The 17123-nt window shown below is 51.7% G+C and overlaps 1 protein-coding gene across 6 annotated transcripts in view; it reads left to right on the top strand.

Moving 5' to 3' along the window:
- Nucleotides 1-17123, top strand: part of GRIK5 (glutamate ionotropic receptor kainate type subunit 5) — a 69709-nt gene that overhangs the window by 41225 nt on the left and 11361 nt on the right. For 5 of the 6 annotated variants that reach the window (XM_066271937.1, XM_066271933.1, XM_066271932.1 and 2 more), the window contains 3 exons: nucleotides 9131-9322; nucleotides 9513-9622; nucleotides 10107-10280. In XM_066271937.1, the coding sequence (XP_066128034.1) occupies nucleotides 9131-9322; nucleotides 9513-9622; nucleotides 10107-10280 (476 nt within the window). The remainder of the gene's footprint in view (nucleotides 1-9130; nucleotides 9323-9512; nucleotides 9623-10106; nucleotides 10281-17123) is intronic. The other variant, XM_066271934.1, reaches the window with a different exon arrangement.

Raw genomic sequence — 17123 nt, 5'->3', positions numbered from 1 at the left:
AGGGTTGTGAAGAAAGCTGGTGGCTAGTAGGGATGCGGCCACCCAGAGGTGACTCAGCATCAGTCTAGGGTTTGGGAGCAAATCATGCTCTCTCTGCAGAACCAGCTATTATCCTTTTGAGAAACTGCTCATTAGTGGGCCTTCTTAGAGACTGAACAGCTAGCTGCTCGCGGGCAGTGAGCGAGCACGTGGCCTGAGCGCTCATGCAACCTGGGTGTTGTCATTTTTGTATCGTCAGGATCCTGCCAGGAGACGAGCTGTGCCAGGTACTTGAATGAAGAGAATTATATATTAGGAATAAAGTCATTCTCTAAGTAGCTTGGAGGGACAAAGTTGAACTCCAAGGCAGGGGTCAGAAAACTTCTTCTATAAAGGGCCAGATAGTAAATATTTTTGGCTTTTGGGCCATATTGACACAACTACTCAATTCTTCAGTTGTAAAACATTATTTATAACATTAGGCAGGTGGGTTGGACTTGCTCTTGAGTATCATGGAGGAGCAAGGTAGGGAGTGGCTATGTCCCTAGTTCTGGAGGGAAAAAAAAACTACTGGAAATAGAGGGAAGGCACTCGCCAACTAGCTGTGGTATCCCCAAGCTCAGTAAGGCCGGTTTTTGCAAGTGTCAGGGAGCTGCGAACTGGATTCCTCTGCTGCCCCAGGGAGAACCACTGCTGTGGTACCTAAAGGAGGCTGGGACTGGAGAGTAGACAGGAGCGAGCAGCTCTGTTTCTCCTCCAGCCTTGCAGCCTTGCTTTCGTACCCCCTCTTGGCAGAGGCTGAGGGAGCCTAGGGCAAAGCAGAAGCACAGTTCTACCAGAGCTGACGTAGAAGGCAGGTTTGGACTGTGGAATAGTCACAAGTGGTTTGGTTGGTTTTTAGGCATTTAGACAGCAATGCTGGTGGCTCATCATTTGAATTCTTCCTGACTTCATTCTGGGTACTAAACTACTGTCAAAGTTCTCTTGGGAAGGGAAGTCTCCTTTAACAAATATCTATCTGTTGGAAAATGAAGGGGAAAGAGGAGGAGATGGGAAGGGGTTCTAAGGAGGAGAGGAGGCCCTGGCCAGTGGCTCAGTGGAGAGAGCATTGGCCTACTATATGGATGTCCCAGGTTTGAGTCCTGGTCAGAGCACTCAGGAGAGGCAACCATCTGATTCTCTCCCCTTTCCTCTCCCTCTTCTCTCTCTCTTCCCCTTCTGAAGCCAGTGGCTCAATTATTTCAAGCGTGGCCCTGGCACTGAGGATGGCTCAGTTGGTCCGAGTGTGTCAGCCTTAGTCACTAAAAATAGCTCAGTATTCGAGCATCAGCCCTAGACAGGGTTGCTGGGTGGATCCTGGTCTGAGTGCATGCTGGAGTTTGCCTCACTATCTCTCCTCCTCTCACCTAATAGGTAGGTAGGTAGATAGGAGAAGAGCCTGGAAGGAACTTGGAGCATTTACAAATCTGTCTGTCTCCACTTTGGAATGAAACCCATGTCTGATCTCCTCTCTCTGCTGCCACTTAGCTCCAACCCCAGCATCTTATGGCCATTGTAATTCATCCCTCCCCCTCCCCACTTCCATCCTTGTCTCTGTGGTTTACTCTCATGGCAGTCATATCCCATCACCCCCCTGCTCACATCACCCCCTTCTCACACCCTCCAATGGGATGTCCTGTAATCCAGCCCCCTTACTATGTCCTGCAAGACCCTGCCTGGCTCTGGCCCCGGCCCCACTCCACTGCATTTTTCATGCCTCTCATTCTGCCCCAGCCACCCAGGATTGCAAGTCTTTTCCCACGTCAGGGACGTCAGGGCTGTACCGCAGTGGTGGGGTTCAAATAATTCAACAACTGGTTCTTTGCCCTAATGACTTTTTTTTTGGGGGGGGTTGTTGGTTTTTTTGTGAGAAAGATGGAGAGAGTCACAGAGAGGGACAGATAGGGACAGATAGACAAGGTAGAGAGATGAGAAACACCAATTTTTTGTTGCGGTTCCTTAGTTGTTCATTGATTGATTTCTCATATGTGCCTTGACCGGGGGGCTACAGTAGACTGAGTGACCCCTTGCTTGAGCCAGCGACCTTGAGTCTAAGCTGGTGAGCCTTGCTCAAATCAAATGAGCCCGCGCTCAAGCTGGCGACCTCGAGGTCTCGAACCTGGGTCCTCCACATCCCAGTCCGACGCTCTATCCACTGCGCCACTGCCTGGTCAGGCCATATTGCTTCTTTTATTTTTTATTTATTTATTTATTTTATTTAATTTTTTTTTTTTGGTATTTTTCTGAAGCTGGAAATGGGGAGAGACAGTCAGACAGACTCCCGCATGCACCTGACCGGATCCACCTGGCACGCCCACCAGGGGCAATGCTCTGCAGGGGGCGATGCTCTGCCCCTCCGGGGCGTCGCTCTGCTGTGACCAGAGCCACTCTAGCGCCTGGGGCAGAGGCCAAGGAGCCATCCCCAGCGCCCGGGCCATCTTTTGCTCCAGTGGAGCCTTGGCTGCGGGAGGGGAAGAGAGAGACAGAGAGGAAGGAGGGGGTGGGGGGTGGAGAAGCAAATGGGCGCTTCTCCTATGTGCCCTGGCCGGGAATCGAACCCAGGTTCCCCGCACGCCAGGCCAACGCTCTACCGCTGAGCCGACTGGCCAGGGCTCCATATTGCTTCTTGACTGGCATTCTTACTGGCAATTTTTTTCCCTTTTATCCGAGCATGATTGGCTGTGTGTCTTATCCTTAACCATCTTTTCACTGTAGGAGTAGGATCCCAGTCCTTCACCTATGGACGGAATGAACATTCCTACAGGTGCTTAGAACATGCTCTTGTGCAGATGAATGTTAAAAAAGAGTATGGAATGTATATTTGTGATTCCCACATTGGGTGGCTGCCCAGGCACCTACCATGAACTCTGATTATAAGTGCCATTTTAACAACCGGTTTGCTGAACTCAACAAAAAATTAGGTATCTGTTCTGCCGAACCAGTGCGAACCAGCTGAATCTGACCACTGCTGTATCCATTGGCGCTCAGCCTGGAACTTTCTCCCCAGTTTTCTCATGCCTCACTCCTGTACTTCCTTCACATTTATAGCAAGACCTCCCTATGGTGGGGGTGGGTGGCAATCTGGATCGTGCTACCCCGCTTTATTTTTCTTCATAGCATGTGTCACTACTTGACATATTTTTATATTTACTGCTATATTTCCAAAGCTGGAACTGAGTATGGCCAGTGGTGGATGTTCCACAAACATCTGTTGAGCAGGTGAAGGAATGAGCAGATGGAAAGGGCAGAGTGGCTGCAACATGAGAAGGCAGGGTGAGATGGCAGCTATTTCCATCTGTTCAGGCTGCTCTAACGAAATACCATAAGCTCTAGGGGCTTGTGAACAACATTCGTCAACAGTGCTAGAGGCTGGGAAGTCCAAGATCCAGGTGCTGGTTGACTCGGGGTCTGGTGAAGGCTCGTAGGTGGCTGTCTTCTCACTGTGTCCCTCTTATGTGGTGGAAGGGGCGAGGGAGCCCTCTGGAGCCTCTTTTATAAGGACAGTAATCCCATTCATGAGGGAAAAGATTTCAATATACATTTTTGGGGAACGCGAACATTTTGTCTGAAGCTGTGGGGGATAAGGGTGGGGGGCTGGAGAGCACTTTGGCTGAGAGTGTAAGAAGAATGCAGGTTATTGCAGCATGTAAGGAGGGGGTGGTGTGGCTAGGTTGTAGTTTCTGGGGTTCCTCAGGCTGCCTGCCGGGGAGGCCGGAGAGGCAGAGACGGCTTTCCAGTCCTGAGAGATGTGACCCAGGCAGGGGTAGTGGAAGTGGGAGAAGCAGCCTGGTTCCAGAGGGACCGGGGCGGGGGTGGAATCATGAGGGTTTGAGGCTAGGTGCAAGGAGGAGCGGGGAGGCTGCCAAGGATACTCTTGGGCTTCTGCTGGGAATGTCGTTAGGGAGAGGGCAGAGGCTGCCTGTTCATGGGAGGCTCAAGGGTTCGCTCTCTTTTCTAGTTACTCAGCACTCATTTCTGGGCTCCCTGGAAGTAGGGAGGGGTTGCACACCTGGACTCTGACCTCAGACCTGGACCCTGGGTATGGAAGGAGGGGTGGGAGCAGCAGACAGATGAAGTCCCTTCAGAGGGTGAATGGTTCTGAATCCTGGGGTCCACTAGAGCAAGGTCCTTACCTTCACTGTGCCTCGGTTTCTTCCCGTGTAAAATGGCTTCCATGCTAGTCCCTCTCCATGAGGGTTGCTCGGGGGACTGAAGGAGATACTCCAGGAAGGGGAAGCCCTGGAACTCTGCCAGGGGTAAGTGCTGTGTAAATGTGGGCTTCCAGACCAGTGTGAAGTTCCTTCCACCAGGCCCAGGGAAGTAGAGGCTCCTCTGTTGGGAGACTCCTAGAGGAAGTGTGACGTTCCTGGGCTTTCAGCAGAGGAGACAGGATGAGTCCTACTGGCCCTGCCTTTGAAGTTTTAGTAGCAGAGACAGAGAAGTTAAGATATTTTCCAAATTGAGCTAAATGCCAAGATCAGGGGTGTCTGGCATGTGTGTGGGGGTCATGGAGAAATAGCAGAGGAAGGAAGGCTTGAGGGGACCATGGAAGGGTGGATGAGGTCCGGTTTTGCAAGGCTGGGTGGGGCATCTCAGGCAAAGGGCGTGGCATGCTTAAAGGTGCAAAGATCAGAAAATAGCCGGCACAAGGGCAGCGAGAGGCCCAGGGATTTTGTGCAGAGCCAGAGCAGCCTTGGGTTTGTTCTGAGAGGCCAGACTTGTTCAAAACCAGGTAGTAGGCCCTGGCCGGTTGGCTCAGCGGTAGAGCGTAGGCCTGGCGTGCGGGGGACCTAGGTTCGATTCCTGGCCAGGGCACATAGGAGAAGCGCCCATTTGCTTCTCCACCCCTCCCCCTCTCCTTCCTCTCTGTCTCTCTCTTCCCCTCCTGCAGCCAAGGCTCCATTGGAGCAAAAGATGGCCCGGGCGCTGGGGATGGCTCCTTGGCCTCTGCCCCAGGTGCTAGAGTGGCTCTGGTTGTGCAGAGCGTCGCCCGGAGGGGCAGAGCGTCACCCCTGGTGGGCGTGCCGGGTGGATCCCAGTTGGGCGCATGCAGGAGTCTGTCTGGCTGTCTCTCCCCGTTTCCAGCTTCAGAAAAATACAAAAAAAAAAAAAAAAAAAAAAGTAAATAAAGTGCCTGACCATGCAGTGGTGCAGTAGATAGAGCATCGGACTGGGATGTGGAGGACCCAGGTTCGAAACCCCAAGGTCACCAGCTTGAGCGCAGGCTCATCTGGTTTGAGCAAGGCTCACCAGCTTGGACCCAAGGTTGCTGGTTTGAGCAAGGGGTCACTGGCTCAGCTGGAACCTCCCAGTCAAGGCACATATGAGAAAGCAATCAATGAATAACTAAAGTGCTACAGTTAAGAGTTGATGCTTCTCATCTCTCTTTCTTCCTATCTGCCTGTACCCATCTGTCCCTCTCTCTGTCTCTGTCACACACACACACACACACACACACACACACACACACACGTAAATAAGGTCATCTCCAGTAGTGCTAAGAAGGATATGAAACAGGGTAATGTGCTCCTGACAAAAATTAGGGGATATTTCAAAATGAATATGAAGTGATAAAATATCCCCTAATATTTGTGAGCAGTGTAGGTGAGGGAGATGACTGTGTGTGGGGTAAGTGAGGTGTGGAGGCTGTTGTGGGGAGGGCCAAAGGGGTGAGGTATGAGCTAAGCCTCGAAGGGTAAGGAGGAGCCGGGGAAAGGCACATGCAGGCCCTGGCCGGTTGGCTCAGTGGTAGAGCGTTGGCCTGGCATGCAGAGGTCCCGGGTTCGATTCCCGGCCAGGGCACACAGGAGAGGCGCCCATCTGCCTTTCCACCCCCCCCCCTCCTTTCTCTCTGTCTCTCTCTTCCCCTCCCGCAGCCAAGGCTCCATGGGAGCAAGGATGGCCCGGGCGCTGGGGATGGCTCCTTGGCCTCTGCCCCAGGTGCTAGAGTGGCTCTGGTCGCGGCAGAGCGACGCCCCGGAGGGGCAGAGCATCGCCCCCTGGTGGGCAGAGTGTTGCCCCTGGTGGGCGTGCCGGGTGGATCCCGGTCGGGCGCATGCGGGCGTCTGTCTGACTGTCTCTCCCCGTTTCCAGCTTCATAAAAATACAAAAAAAAAAACCAAAAAAAACCGCACATGCAAAAGCCCTAAGCCTGCTGTTAAAGTTCAAAAGGTGGCCCTGGTCAGTTAGCTCAGTTGGTTAAGAGTGTCATCCCAAAACAACAGGTTGCAGGTTCTATCCCCCATCAGGGTACTCCGGAAGAAACCAGAATGCATGACTGAGTAGAACAACAAATGAATGCTTCCCTTCTCCCTCCCATCTCTCTCCCTTTCTCTCTCTTTCTCTCTTTAAAAAAAAAAAAATCAATAAAAATTGAACCCTGGCCAGATACATTATTGGTTGGAGCATCGTCCTGGAGCTTGGAAGTTGCTGGCTCGATTCTCCAGTCAGGGCACATACAGGAGCAGCTTGATGTTCCTGTCTCTATGTTCCTGTCTCTGTCTCTCTCCCTGTCTCTCTCTCTCCTTGCCTCTCTCAAATAAAATACAGTAAAACAAAGTACAAAAAGTGGCCATTGTGGGCTGGAGTCTTGTGAGTGAAGGAAAAGGCCATGAAGTGAGGCCAGTGGGCAGGTGTGTCTCAGATTATGTAAAGCCTCTTGGCTGTGAAAAGGTTTGGTCCTAGATCAGTTTGGGATGGGTTTGGTAAGCCACTAATGGGTTTTAAACAAGGGACTCTCCCTTTGGATTTGCGGTTATGAGTGTTGATAGGGAGGCCAGGCAGGCTAATGCTGTTGTCAAGAGAAAGATCCTGGTTGTCTGGGTCTGGGAGTGGAGGTGGAGAGAAGTGGACAGATTGAAGGAGTGTTTTGGAAGCGGAGCTGCTGCCTTGCCACTGGAGGAGATGTGGAGAATATGGGAAAGAGAAACAGGCCCGCCCAGTGCTGGGCCCGAGGCCAGGTCTCAGGAGTGGGTGAGGAAGACAGTGAGGTGGCCAGGGATGAAACAGAAAGGAGCTGGGAGCTGTGCCGCCGAAGGGAGAAGTGTGCTGAGTAACTGGCCTGGGGACAGCCTGGGTCCTCTTGACCCTCCCTCTGAGAAGCCACTGCCTCTTGCTTTCTGAAATGGTGACTCAGGCCCCCAAGCAGGGCCTCGCCAGGACACAGCTCCCGTGGGTGCATAAAAATAACTGGATTCCTGTGTTAGCTGTGATTATTCTTGACAATTTACATGTTAGTCATAAAAGTACCAGGGCACAAGAAGGGGGGAAATTTCACTCCTTACACTCAACAACTAGGGATTCCCAAGGGTATTCTCTGAATCCAGCCGTGTCCTGTGCCCCTGCCACATGTCACCGTCTCTGAATCTGCTTTGAGGCTGTGCCACTCTCTGCTCCCAAGTCATACTGAGGCTGGCACCATCTTTTCCTTGCCCTGTGTTAGTTGTTTGACCTGTGCCATTTCTCTCTCTTCATAGTTTATCCTTTGGGTCTGTCTTCTCTCCCTATCATCAAATTGTCCTTGAGACCTGTCTCACTCTGCCTCACTGTGGGCTTCATTCTAGGGCAATGTGCACTTTCACTGACCGTGGTTTTACTTTCAGCCTGTGCCACCCCTCTCTATCTTTTGGTTATCTTTCAGGCATGTGCCCTCTCTCCCTGCCTGGGTTCTGCTTGGGTCCGTATTACCTCATGTGCTCTCAGTCTCAATCCCTTCGGGGTGAGTGCATGTCTCCTCCTTGGTCAGTGACCCGGGAATTTGACTCTTATTTCAGCCCCAGAGGGAGGTCTCTGCTTGAGTTTGGAGTCAATGCTGGGGCTTACTTGAGGCCTAGGGGGTGGAGTCATTATACTTGGAAGGGACTTCCTGGCATCCGGTTCTCAACCCTCACCCCCATTTTACAGATGAGCAAGCTGCGGAAACCTCTGCCTGAGGTCACTCAGCGAGCTCAGGGCAAAGCTGAGGCTCCACATCCCCGCACCAGGCCCCTCCCAGCACCCTGCCCTGCCTGGGCCGTGATGTGCGTACACATGTGAGGGCCGTGTGTGCTAGTGTGGGCACTATGCCTCTCAGGACTGCCTGCTCCCCTGTGTTCCTGCGCTCCTTCCTATACTTGTGTACAGGGCACACATCTGCCTGCCTGTCTGTGTCAGTGCATCGTTGGTCAGCCTGTGTCTGGGCACTCACGTGTGGCTTTGGCACGGTGAGCACCTGGGAGAGGTGGTATAGATGTGACCATGTTCAGTGCTCACATGTGCAGTGTGTGTCTTGGGTGGGGTGGGGTGAGAAGCGCCAGGTTTTTCCCTAGCCTGTGTCCTGCCTGCCCACAGCCAAAGGCCAGCTAATGGCTGCATGGGCCAGAGTGAGAGGACCCTTTGGATCAGGGATTCCAGGTGTGCCAGCAAGAACCCAACCCAAACCCCTCTCTGTTTCACCCCATCTCACTCCCACCCTTTCCCACTTCAGGCTGGGACCCTAGGCACCCCTCTCTCACCAAGACCACGTGAAGCTTCCCCTGAGGCCGTGCTCTCGGCGGAACTGGGCACTGGGCCTGTATTCTGAGGGGGCCTTCATGCACACATCTAAGCTGCCAGTGCCTGCCAGGGGCGGGAGAAGAGAGGTCATAGCTCTTGCCTTTGCCTCTCTGAGACTCAGTTTCCCCATCCATAAAATGGGGCTAGTCATGGCCTTCAGGGAGCTGTAGGGAGGAGTACACATGCTATCTGGCATGGAGCCTGGCACAGAGTAAGCATGTGACAAATGTTACCTGTTGTTAACTAAGGCAGAAGAAACCAAGGCCCCAAGAAGGTCCTGAGTGGGTCGGTGTGCAGGCATCTCAACTCCAATCCCAGGTGGTCTCCAGGACCCTAGATTGGTGGTGGGGGGTGAAGGTTAGTGGCAGGTTTTATAAAGGAACACATTAATGATGAACTTGACTGGGGTGGGAAGGATTGGATGGTGTGGGGCAGCGGGGCTGAAACAAGCCCCAGAAGCCTCTTACAGCAGACATGAGGTAACGAGGGTCCCATTTGGGGCATTCTTGGAACTAGTTCAGGCTCCTGACCCTTCCTGTCCTCTTCTCTTTGCCCCATTCGGCTTCTGATATTCTCTTAGTTGTGCTCCATGTGTTTCTCCCTAACTGCCCGTCTGTCTGCCTGGCTATCTCCCCCTCCCCCGCTTCCCTTCTGGCAGAAGGCAGATCTGGCCGTGGCTGCATTCACCATCACAGCTGAGCGGGAAAAGGTCATCGACTTCTCCAAACCCTTCATGACCCTGGGCATCAGCATCCTCTACCGAGTGCACATGGTACAGTTCCCATGGAGACATGGAGGTTGGAGGTAGTGGGGTCCAGATGCCTGCATCCCCAAGAGAAGTAGAGGCTGTGGGCTGCACCTGGGAAGGGCCTGTCAGGCTCATGGCCCCTGGGGGGACGGGATAGGGGTTGGCATTTGGCTCAGGTCAGAGTGGCTCGGAGTCTCAGTCCCTCTCCCCACAGGGGCGCAAGCCTGGCTACTTCTCCTTCCTGGACCCCTTCTCCCCTGCTGTGTGGCTCTTCATGCTTCTCGCCTACCTGGCTGTCAGCTGTGTCCTGTTCCTGGCTGCCAGGTGAGCTCCCTGCCTGCTGCCTGGGGAGAGGGGGTAGGGAGGAGGCCTGAGCCGGGGCCCATGACTGACCTGTACATTCTATCATCTTTCGGACCATCCTGGGACTCCACTTGGGGCCTTGGATTCCCTGCACCCTCCGTTCTTCAGTCCAGGCCTGTGTCTGCATTTTCCCCTGGGCTTCTCACCTGCTCTGGGGTTCTCCCTCAGGGCCACTTCCCTCCATACTTTCTCTCTTTCTCTGTGTGTCTCTTTCTGCCTTGTCTCCATGTCTCTCTGTCTCTGGATGTCTCTTGACCTCTCCGTCTCCATGTTTTCTCTTTCTACCTCTTCTCCCTGTGTGTGTTTCTCTGTTCATCTCTTGGTCTCTTTTTCCTCCATTTCCTGTCTCTCCCCTATCTCTCCTGGTCTCCATACTCTGTCTCTTTCCTGTTTCTTTCCCTTTTTTCTTCCCCCCTTCACACTCCTCCACAATGTTTCTTTGCAGGCTGAGCCCGTACGAGTGGTATAACCCACACCCGTGCCTGCGGGCGCGCCCCCACATCCTGGAGAACCAGTACACGCTGGGCAATAGCCTCTGGTTCCCCGTTGGGGGCTTCATGCAGCAGGGCTCGGAGATCATGCCCCGAGCGCTGTCCACTCGCTGTGTCAGCGGAGTCTGGTGAGAGGCTTTCTGTCTACCTGCCTGGGGCTGGGAGGGGCCGTGCTGAGGCCTGGGCGGATCCCTGGTCCCCACTGCCAGCTGTGTGGCAGGGGGTGGGGGGGAGGGCTGAGCCCCAGCTCTCCCACTCCCTAGACATGTGACCTTGGGTAGGCCACTTTTCCTCTGCATGCTTCAGTCTCCTCACCTGAAAAATAGGGATAAACATACCCGTGTCTCAGGTTGTAAAGATTCAGTGAGGCTAGTATGGGAAAGGGCTTCTGCCGACATTAGGGGTCATAACCAGAGCTGTGCCTGTGCTGTTGCTGTCTCAGACATTGACCTGGCAATCACAGAGGCTTACAGACCTAGAGCCACGACATCCTTCACTGTCCTGAGGCCAAGGCCCAAACAGGGACACCTGGTCCTTCAGAGTCACCTGGGGACCCGATAGCTTGGACAGAACTTATTTTACCGCCATGACAAGTTCCAAGAAGCTACCTGTCAGAGAGCAAACATCAACAACTCATGGGGTCTGTTTGGCTCACAGTTTAAAGTTTTAAAAAATTAGTTGGCAACATTTAAATATTGGGCAAAGTTCCTCAAAAATCCAGATTTCTCTTAAAAAATTCAGAAGATCTGGTGGCACTGGGCTGGCGTTTCCACCTGGGTTGATGTCTGTTCCTTAGACCTCAGTTCCCTCTCCCCCTGCAGTCACATTCTGGCCTGGCCTTCATAAGCACTCGACTTTGCTACCTGAGTTTCAAGTAGCATCTAGATTTCATTGCAGTTCATGTAGCTCATTTCACCTCCTTTCCCTCAGTAGAACCACAGAGAACTGAGGAGCATGCTTAGGAAAGGGAATGTCTCCTGGTTTTATTAGACGGTACACCTAGAGAGAGGGAGTGATTTAGTACAGAGCCTGCATTCAGCTAGAGCAGCGGTTCTCAACCTGTGGGTCGCGACCCCGGTGGGGGTCGAACAACCAAAACACAGGGGTCGCCTAAAGCCATCAGAAAATACATATTTTATTTAAAAATGTATTGTATAATAAATATGTATTTTCCAATGACTTTACGCGACCCCTGTGTTTTGGTCGTTTGACCCCCGCCGGAGTTGCGACCCACAGGTTGAGAACCGCTGAGCTAGAGGCAGGGCAGGGCCCGGCCCAGCTGGGCTCCCGCCCCGTGCCCCTCATCCCCAGCCCTTGGGGCTGCCTGTGCCCAGCCCTGCTCCCCAGGCCTTTGGTGGTGTCTCCAGGGCAATTCCCGGCACTGGGCCCTCTCAAGGAGCGCGTCTTCCTCACCTCCTCCTGTCAGTCAGAATTCCTGCAGCAACAGACACTGCTTGGCCCTCCGCTTGCCGGGCACTCAGGTGAAGAATCAGCTCTCAAGAGGCAGAGGAGCCAAGAATAAACAAGTAATCAGATACATAAACACAAAAATAGCATATTTTATGCCAAGAATGTATGCCAAAGATATTGTCTAATTAAAAACTTGTTTAGTTGAAGACTAACTGCAGTGGTGACAGGTTTTTATCTCTCAGCCTACAGGGGATCACTGCCATATGGCATTGTTTCTAATTCACTTGGTCCACTGGCTTCAAAACTTTTGAGTCTTGATGATTTTTTCCTAGCCTCTTGGGATTTGTATCATTTCAAGTGTTATACCTTGTATTTGTTCCTGGTGCCACTGCAACAAGTTATACAAATTTAGTGGCTTAAAACAATGTTAGTTTATTCCCTTAGTGTTCGGGAAGTCGGCAGTCTGAAAGCGATCTCACTGGGCTACCATCAAGGTGTTGGCAGGCTGGTTCTTCTGGAGGCGCTAGGGGAGGGTCCATGTCCTTGCCTGCTCTAGCGTTTAGAAGCCACCTGCATTCTTTGGCTCATGGCTCCTTCCTCCATTTTCAAAAGCTGTAGTACAGTATCATCAAATCTCTCTGTCTGACTCTGATCTTCTTCTTCCTCTTATACGTACCTTTGCGATTTCCTGGGTCTGCCTGGCTAACCCAGAGTCATCTCCTAATCTCAAGAGCCTTGACTTCCTCATTCCTCACATCAGCAAAGACCCGTTTCCACTTACAAGTTGCAGGGATCGGGTGTAGACATCTCGCGAGGGGGGGCTTTCTTCTGCCTATTGTGCACCCCAAGTGAAAATTATTAACATTACCAATGTAATGATGTCTCAGATGCACATGAACTGTGGTACTAGAAAGCAAACAGAGCGTAGTGAAAGAGAATAGAGAATGGGGTGTTCAGGGAAGGCCCCTCTGAGGTGGTGACGTCAGGCTGAGTCCTAAAGGCTAAAACAGGCATCTGGCCTGACCAGGCGGTGGCGCAGTGGATAGAGCGTTGGACAGGGATGCGGAAGACCCAGGTTCGAGACCCCGAGGTCGCCAGCTTGAGCGCGGGCTCATCTGGTTTGAGCAAAGCTCACCAGCTTGGACCCAAGGTCGCTGGCTCAAGCAAGGAGTTCTTGGTCTGCTGAAGGCCCACAGTCTAGGCACATATGAGAAAGCAGTCAATGAGAAACTAAGGTGTCATAACGAAAAACTGATGATTGATGCTTCTCATCTCTCTTCGTTCCTGTCTGTGTGTCCCTGTCTATCCCTCACTCTGTCCCTGTAAAAAAAATAAATAAATAAAATGGAGGCCTCTGCTGAGGAGAGAGAGGAGTGTTCCAGACAGGACCATGGAGGCACACGTGTGAGGAGCAGAGGGCCGGAGGAGACCTCCCATGACAAACCTGGCTAAGCTCCAGGTCTGGGGGGGAGGGGGCTCCTCTTTGCAGGTCATCTTGGCTTCTCCAGCTGGGCAGTCTCTGCCCCTGCCCATCGCTGTCACCTGGAAACCCCGTCACACGCCCTCCCTCACTGGAGACTTTGACCTGGGCTCACTCTCATTTTCACCCCAAGACCTCCCATACGTTCACTTATTCAAAAGAAGTTTAAACAGGTGTTGATTAATCTTCAAAAGTGGCCCTGGCCCAATGATTCAGCGGGCAGGGCCCGTGGTGGGGCGGTGGGTGAGGGTGTTGCCCTCAACAGCAGGAACCAGGCTGGACCCCCTGCTGGGCTCTGCATCTCCAGTGTGCAGTCCAGCCTCAGCCTCCTGGAGCCACACCCAAGGACTGAATGGTGATCAGTCCTTGGAAATCACGTTTCTGAGCTGAATCAATGCTCTGACCACAGCTCTGTACCTCTCAGGTTCTGCCTGGGTCACTCCCATGGTGAGAGTCCTTTGAACTTCTACCTCCCTGTCCTCTGAGCCCTGCCTGTTCTCGTGTCTGTCACCTAAGCTGGCCCATAGGCTGTGTCTTCGCTGCTCCTTTGCCATTGTGCTCAACTCCTCCAGACCCCTTTTTCCTTTCCTCACACAAACCTCAGTTCTAGGTAGTATCCTGACTCCCTCTCCCCCTAGCTCCACTGGGGTCATTCGGGACCCCTTTATTGATATGGCCACAGTGTGTCCTGCATCTTTGGGTCCTGTTTCCTTTTACCCTTGCCATCTCTCGTGGTGTTCCTCCCTCCACACCGGTGGTGCTTTGGTGCTCCCAGACCCAAGTCTCTCTTTTTATGGCAAATGTTTTGTAACATCCCCTTTTGCACTCTGATGAATTTCAAGGGTAACATATCTACCTATACATGTGATGTAAAACAAATTGGAAAAACGCCCTAATTGCAATACAAAAGGAGAAAAGGATTTATGATAAAAGAGTGGGCTAGGCCTTGGCTGGTTGGCTCAGTGGTAGAGCGTCGGCCTGGTGTGCAGAGGTCCCGGGTTCGATTCCCGGCCAGGGCACACAGGAGAAGCGCCCATCTGCTTCTCCACCCCCCCCCCTCTCCTTCTCCTCTCTCTTCCCCTCCTGCAGCCGAGGCTCCATTGGAGTAAAGATGGCCCGGGCGCTGGGGATGGCTCCTTGGCCTCTGCCCCAGGCGCTAGAGTGGCTCTGGTCACAACAGAGCGACGCCCCGGAGGGGCAGAGCATCGCCCCCTGGTGGGCAGAGCGTTGCCCCTGGTGGGCGTGCCGGTCGGGCACATGCGGGAGTCTGTCTGACTGTCTCTCCCCGTTTCCAGCTTCAGAAAAATACAAAAAAAAAAAAAATGAGTGGGCTAGTGATACTTAAGTGCTTGGGTGGGCCTATGCCTGAATACAGACGGTGGTGGCAGGTGTCTGCGCCTACCTGTGATGGGTGCGTTTGGAATTAAAGGAAGTAAGACCATTTACTAGAATTATGTCAATATCTATTAATCACCATGAATGTGACACCTGACTAATGCCGCTGGTCTACGTGTCTCTTTTTTTTTTTTTTTAATTTTTTTTGTGTATGTGTGACAGAGACACAGAGAGACAGAAAGAGGAACAGATAGGGACAGACAGACAGGAACGGAGAGAGATGAGAAGCATCAATTCTTTGTTGCGGCACCTTAGTTTCTCATTAATTGCTTTCTCATATATGCCTTGACCAGGGGCTAAAGCAGACCTCGTCTACGGCCATACCACCCTGAACGCGCCCGATCTCGTCTGATCTCAGAAGCTAAGCAGGGTCGGGCCTGGTTAGTACTTGGATGGGAGCAGACCTCAAGCCAGGGACCTTGGCTCAAGCCAGCGACCTTGGCTGTAGCCGGTGAGCTTTGCCCAAACCAGATGAGCCCGCACTCAAGCTGGCAACATCAAGGTTTCGAACCTGGGTCCTCCACGTCCCAGTCGGATGCTCTATCCACTGCGCCACCACCTGTTCAGGCAGTCCACGTGTCTTGACTTGATGACTTCAATACCACGGCCAGGGTGTACTGTCACAGATGGGATTTCCCAAAATGGTGAACAGTTCTTGGCAAAGTTTCATACAAAACAACATCCATTTCTTCCTCAGTCTAAGTGATAGGTATATTTCCAGAAATTTCAGTTTCTATTATGACCATGTAAAAATACTTTTGATGCCTGACCTGTGGTGGCGCAATGGATAAAGTGTCAATCAACCTGGAATGCTGAGATTGCTGGTTCGAAACCCTGGGCTTGCCTGGTCAAGGCACATGTGGGAGTTGATGCTTCCTGCTTCTACTACCCCCTTTCTCTCTCTCTCTCCTCTCTAAAATGAATGAATAATAACAAAAAAAATTAAAAATACTTTTGGTATTTTATACACCAAGGAGATAGGCTCAGATCATCACCTCCCAGATTTTCCCTTTAGTTGAGACAGAGCTGCATTGTCAGATGCCTGATCTCAGCCACTGACACCACCAGCCCCTCCCCCAATCACTTTGATACCAGAGTGCTCCACCCCTCAACAGGCACCTTCCACCTGGGGACCACTGCCTCGTACTTCCACAGCCATTTTATCCATCCCCAGCTTCCCTTGCTATTTGTAACTGACACTTCCCAAGTCTTCACCTCTGGACTTCTTCATGGGTGCCTGCTGGCCTCCCTAAAACTCAGCTTTTCCAAGACAGAGCTCGTGTCCTTACTCCAAAATCAAACTCCCCATCGGTGTTCCCCTGCTCTGTCTTGGTAAGTGGCTCCTTCTCACCCACCTCCATCACAACCATCAGCCAGCTACACTATGTTTTCAGGGTATAGGTGGTGCCTGGTATCTTCTGGGCATTAGATAATTTTGTCTTCAAGGAATGACAGCACTGACCCGTGGGGTGGGTTTGTAGAGACGGTTTCCAGAGAGAGGATGTCAGACTCTGAGTCTTTGTGTGTTGGGTTTTGGTTTTCTTTTGCAGGAAGCTGTATTATTCATCTCTTAGCCTCCTTTCCACCCCAACCCCAGGGCCTTGCACAGTGCTGTGCATGTGTGTTCAGTGAAGGGCAGCTGCTGTTTTTATTATTATCCACTGGAAGAGGTATGGTCGGGGAGGCCCTCTCAGCATCTCCCCTTCTCTGGGCCCCACAGATCTGTACCATCTGCAGGGAGCTGGCCTGTCTCACATGCCAGGCAGTAGGACAGAGGGCCAGGACAGGAATGATAGCGGCTGCTCTTGGATCCTATAGGTGGGCCAGTGGGTACCTCTTCTCCTGAGTCAGTTCTGAGTCAGCAGGACAATGAGAATACACACTTGCACAGCAGTTGTAACTCTTACAACAGCCTTATGAGGAGGGGACTATAGTTGTACTTACCTAGCAGGTGGGTCCACACAGCTAGGCAATGATTTGGGGATTTGGGAATTTTCCAGCGATCTTTCTATTATTGATTTCTAGTATAGTTCCATTGTAGTCAGAGAATATTCTCTGTAGAATTTTAATCCTTTGAAATTTATTGAGATTTGTTTTGTGGTTCAGTGTATGGTCTGTCCTGGTAGCTGTTCCATGTACACTTGCATAGAATGTGCTTTTGGTGGGTACAGTGTTCTATAAATGGCAATTAGGGCCAGTAGGTTGATAGTGTTATTTGTCTTCTGTATCCTTACTGATTTTCTGTCTATTTGTTCTAGCAATTATTGAGAGAGGCATGTTGAAATCTCCACCTGTAATTGTGGAGAAATAGTATCTGTTTTCCTTTTCAGTTGTTTCAGTTTTTGCTTCATAATTAGATGAATAAGTGTTTAGGATTGTTATGTCCTCTTGATTAATTGATCCCTCTGTCATTATATAATGTCCCTGTTTATTCCCGGTAACAGTCCTTGTTCTGAAGCTGCCTTTAACATTAACAGAGCCATGCTTTCTTATGCTTAGTGTATCTTTTTCCCATCCTGTCACTTCCAACTTACCTATATATTATGTTTAAAATTGGTTTCTTTTAGGAAGCATATACTCAGGCCTTGGAGCAGGGGTTGGTAAGCCTCTTTATCAGGCCAGAGAGTAAACACTGAGGCTTTGCTGGCCATGCAGCTCTATTGCAACTACTCAGCTCTGTAGTGCA

Source organism: Saccopteryx bilineata, chromosome 3 (genome assembly GCF_036850765.1).
Source record: "Saccopteryx bilineata isolate mSacBil1 chromosome 3, mSacBil1_pri_phased_curated, whole genome shotgun sequence".
Taxonomy (NCBI): domain Eukaryota; kingdom Metazoa; phylum Chordata; class Mammalia; order Chiroptera; family Emballonuridae; genus Saccopteryx; species Saccopteryx bilineata.
This window is presented reverse-complemented; position numbering and strand designations above follow the sequence as displayed.